The sequence below is a fragment of the Trypanosoma equiperdum genome, assembly GCF_001457755.1.
Source record: "Trypanosoma equiperdum strain OVI genome assembly, contig: ctg_825, whole genome shotgun sequence".
Taxonomy (NCBI): Eukaryota; Euglenozoa; class Kinetoplastea; order Trypanosomatida; family Trypanosomatidae; genus Trypanosoma; species Trypanosoma equiperdum.
The window spans coordinates 2,099-6,437 of NW_027124782.1; the positions used below are offsets into that span (position 1 = coordinate 2,099).

The following is a 4,339-nucleotide window of genomic DNA, read 5'->3' on the forward strand; positions in this document are numbered from 1 at the left end:
GCCTAGAAGACATACTAAAACTCAACATGACTGTCGCAGAGAAGTCGTGGCGCGAGATGTTCGAAGGTGAACCTGCAACCAAAGACTGGAACAAAGTCGAACTAACAATTACAAACACAGATGCAAAAAAAGACTGGCCCACCAAATGGCCAAAATGGCTAGACACAAGGCATAAAATGCAGCAGCCAAAAGGCCCAGAGGCCTGGGAGAAAAAACATCCAACGCCGCAAGATTTCTTCCAACAACAGACAGCCCGCGAACAACTCAAGAAAATTTCGGAGGCGGCACAAACAGCAGCAGCCACTATAACGACCCTCAAAGAAGATCAGAAAAACACCGACATCAAGGGGCTTCAGGACAAACTAAAGGAAGCACTTTGCGGCCAAAATGTGGATGCGTTAAAATCCCCCTTTTACTTGTAAAGATAGCAGCACCGACACCTTCGACAAAACGAAGAGCTGCAGGACTAACAAAGCAGGAAAATCAATAGCCAACGATACCACCCGCGTATGCACTCACAACGCAAACGCAGTTTGCGTAACAGCCATCGGCGCCAACAAGCTAACAAGCAACAACCTAGCAGGCGGTGCAATGCAGGAAATATTATCAGCGTGCCCGCCTCTGCCATCACCTCCTCACAACCTAGCAGACGCAATAGACGCAGCAGCTCAAACCATCGTAGGACTGTTGGCAGAAGCGCACCAAACCGGCAAAGTATTCCTGGAAAAAGACACCGACGGGGCCTGCACCGCGAACACAGACAGCTGCGTAGCGTACCAGGCATACTACGGCACAACCAATCTCGGGTTCGAATCGATACCGTGGGTGAAAGCCTTGCGCCAAGCTCAACAACATTATCGGGATTACTTAGGTCGAGAGAACACAAAAGATCTTGCAGCGGCTAAGGTAGCGCAGTTGCATGTGGCAGCGGAGGCAGCGTACAGCGCAGCCAGCATAGCCCTCCCGCTTCAAAAACAAATAGCAGGTCAGCAACGTACAGGAACACCCCAATTGACCAAGCAGACAAAATGCACCAAAAAGAACAGCACACCGGAAGCTTGCCCAGGTACTGACTGCGACTATGACAAAGAAAAAGAGGAGTGCACACCTAAATCAGGAACAGAAACCCCAGCAGCAGGAACAGGAACAACAGATACAGGAGCTTCAACTGGGTGTGCAAGGCACCAAAATCAGCCTGATTGTGAAAAGGACAAAACAGGCGATAAACAAAATTGTGCATTTAGAAAGGGTAAAGATGGCGAAACAGATGAACCTGAAAAGGAAAAGTGCCGAAATGGTAGTTTTCTCGTCAATAAGAATATTGCTCTGATGGTTGCAGCTTTTGTGCTTTTGTCGCATTTTCAAATTTTTAAATTATAAAAATTTACGCTGTGTTGAAAGATTTTAAATGTCTTTTAATACTTTTTTTAAAACCTTTCATAATTGTTTAGATTTCGAAAATCCAAGATCTTGGTATGAAAGTAGCGTACGGATATAAATTAACAGTCCGGTAGTGTATGAAAAAAAATCATACTGTAATTTTATAACTTGGTTTACTTTATGGATATTAATTGGGAATATAATAGTAATAATAAGATAGTAAAAGTAATAATAATGATAAAAATGACAAGGATATGACACTGCCTGTGAACGTGTGTATACTAATATTATAATAGGAGAAGTGGTAAAAACAAATTAATGGCTCAAATGAGAAGTACTTAAGTAAAAATTGTGTATTGAGAGTAAGTGAGTGTGTGAGAAAATGTGGGGAAAAGATAAGGAGATGGAATGTACGCATTTGCAAACGCAAAAACGATAAGAAGCGCGATCTTACACGAGAATATGGGAAATAATCATGTACAGTCACAGTTCAGTGTACAGAACAAATGTTGTCACTGCGGTACCGCAGTGATGGAAGCGGTATACGACAAAAAAATGACGCGAGAGAAGACGTCACAACGAGGCTCGACTAAGCACAGAGCATAATGATAAATGAGAAAATTGTGCTCGCCATCTCAATCAAAAATAAATAAATGCATCACCCAAGGTGGTGGTGTGAACTGTAGTTTTCAATGTGGTGAAGAACCGTAACATGCAGAGGCTGAAGGAGGAAGACGTGATGGAATAACTTTTAGATGATGTCTAAATCTTCTTATCATCATATATAGTGACAGTGAAAAGCATTTGTGAGTAATAATATAACATTATCTGTGGGAGAAATTTTAAACAGGGGCAGTTAAGGGGATACTGCGAACTGTAAAAGGTGAGTAAAAGTAAGGAAAGAAATACCGAATGAAAAGACAGAATAACCGACAATAAAGCAAAAAGGAAAATGATACGTAAGGAGGAGACGAATATGATGCACCGTATTTGACTCAAAAATGGGTTGATAATACTATAGAGATGATGGTAGAGAGTATCACTTTCAATTTTAAGGCTAATTCAAATGTTGAGCAGTAAGAGCGCAAGAATTCTGCTAGACGAATAAATGTAAGTTGTTTTGAGAAGGTTGTAAGGAAGCACGGCCTGGTGGAGGAAGAGGGTTATTTATGAAAAGTATTAGGAATGTCACTGGTAACGTTTCCACAGGGAATCAACCAGCCGATTGTAGGAGCTAAAATGATGGAATGAATGTGTTTTGCCAAATAGCTCATGGTTAACACACTTAAACCCCCATGTATGTGAGGTGTGTGTCTTATTTGCCTGTTTCAAGTCTCAAAGACTACTCTGGAGCACAAAATACTTACTATTTCGCCTTTGCTCTGTACACGCCTGGTAAACTGACCTTTTGCACTCTCCTGGCTGCACCAATGTTGTCTTTGCCGACGCATACCAACAGCACTTCATTTCGATTCTACCACCATCCAGTACAAACAGAATGATTTCCGTAATTCGAGCACTCGCAGTGATCCTTTCGCCAATTGCCCTAGTCGGAACGGTGGACGGCACAAAAAGTACCGGAGCAAACGTGGCACCATTCGAAGCTCTATGTGGCATAATAGCGCTTGCCAAATCAGCAGTGAAAGTTCCTGCAGTGACTAATAGTCACATCGAGCAAATGAACAAGGTCCGCAAGCTGAACATGAGTGTCAGCGACCCAACCTGGCGCATTATATTTCACAAGAACGGAAAACCCAACGAATACAACGACGACGTTCCCCAAGGAGTCACAAAAGGCGACGACTGGGAAGCGCAGTGGCAAGCCTGGAAGCAAGCAGAACAAGCACTAGAGAAAGAGAACGAAGACACGGATATAGCCGCAGCGGGTCTCGAAACAGCGTCGCAAACCGTCAAAGCACTAGCTCGACCAAGAATCGCAGCGATTGCGGCCCGTGCGGCCATAAAGGTCAAGAGCATAAAAGAGGACCCGCAGACAACGGAAGCGTTAACCGACAGCAAAGTCCAAACGTTACTACGGACGGCGGCCTTCGGCAGCGACGTCAACGACGAAACTGAAGCGACGCTGAAATCCTTATTTGGGGGAGAAGCACTAAGCAACAGGGGCACAGTTTGCGAAGCTTCTTTGCAAGCCAACAAAGCACAAACAGCAGGCGCTGCAATAGCCTGCCTTTGCCTAGACTCCAATACCAACAACATAGCGGACATTTGTCATCACGCGGCAACTGGAGGCGCGCACTGGAATGGTGCAAACCCGAACCTAGGCCAAATACAAGCCCACATAGCACGCTGCCGCACGATGCCTAATGAAGTGCTCACAGGCAGCAAGTTACAGAGCTTAATAAAAGCTATAACAAGCAGGATTTCCCTGTTGTCAGGCGACGGCTACCTCGTAGCTGTAAACTCGGCCTGTTCAGGGACCACTGCGACAGGCAGCTGTGTCAAATTTCCTGGCTACAAAGCAAACCCACAGCAAGCGACGTCAGGTCTACAGTGGCTGGGACAACTACAGCGCCTAGCCGAACAGCTGAAAGAACGTGAAGACATGAGCAAAAAAGCAGAAGAGGCAACAAGAATCCTAAAAGAATACATCACTACTATAAATTTCATCGTCGACGAAGCCAAGACAACAAGGGGCGCGGTCGCTCAAACGGCAGCTGAACAACAAGGAGGAGGCAATGCAAAACAGAAGCAGAAAACAAATGTTGACTGTACAACATTTCAGAAAAACGAAACATGCACAGCAGCGGGATGCAAATGGGAAAGCATTACAGAGAAAACAGAAAACCACTGCAAACCTAAAGATGGAGAAGGACAGACAAACGCAGCAGGAGGAACAGGACCAGCTGTAACTGCAGGAACACCAACAGCTTCAACTGGATTGCAACGCACAAAGATAAGGCCACTTTTGAAAATGACAAAACAGGCGATAAACAAAATT

At 44.7% G+C, this 4,339-nt stretch overlaps 3 protein-coding genes across 3 annotated transcripts in view; all 3 read left to right on the forward strand.

The window, feature by feature from the left end:
• Positions 1-26: 26 nt before the first annotated feature.
• On the forward strand, positions 27-422 carry TEOVI_000387300 (Trypanosomal VSG domain containing protein, putative; the record flags this gene model as incomplete). The annotated part of the gene is made up of 1 exon (XM_067226712.1): positions 27-422. One exon carries the CDS (start codon positions 27-29, stop codon positions 420-422), a length of 396 nt encoding a protein of 131 aa, XP_067082813.1.
• A 169-nt stretch (positions 423-591) lies between these two features.
• On the forward strand, positions 592-1,380 carry TEOVI_000387400 (Trypanosomal VSG domain/Trypanosome variant surface glycoprotein C-terminal domain containing protein, putative; the record flags this gene model as incomplete). The annotated part of the gene is made up of 1 exon (XM_067226713.1): positions 592-1,380. One exon carries the CDS (start codon positions 592-594, stop codon positions 1,378-1,380), a length of 789 nt encoding a protein of 262 aa, XP_067082814.1.
• A 1,498-nt stretch (positions 1,381-2,878) lies between these two features.
• TEOVI_000387500 (Trypanosomal VSG domain containing protein, putative) overlaps positions 2,879-4,339 on the forward strand; it is a gene marked incomplete at both ends in the record, with an annotated part of 1,485 nt that continues 24 nt past the window's right edge. The window contains one exon of the mRNA XM_067226714.1: positions 2,879-4,339. Coding sequence (XP_067082815.1) covers positions 2,879-4,339 — 1,461 coding nt within the window.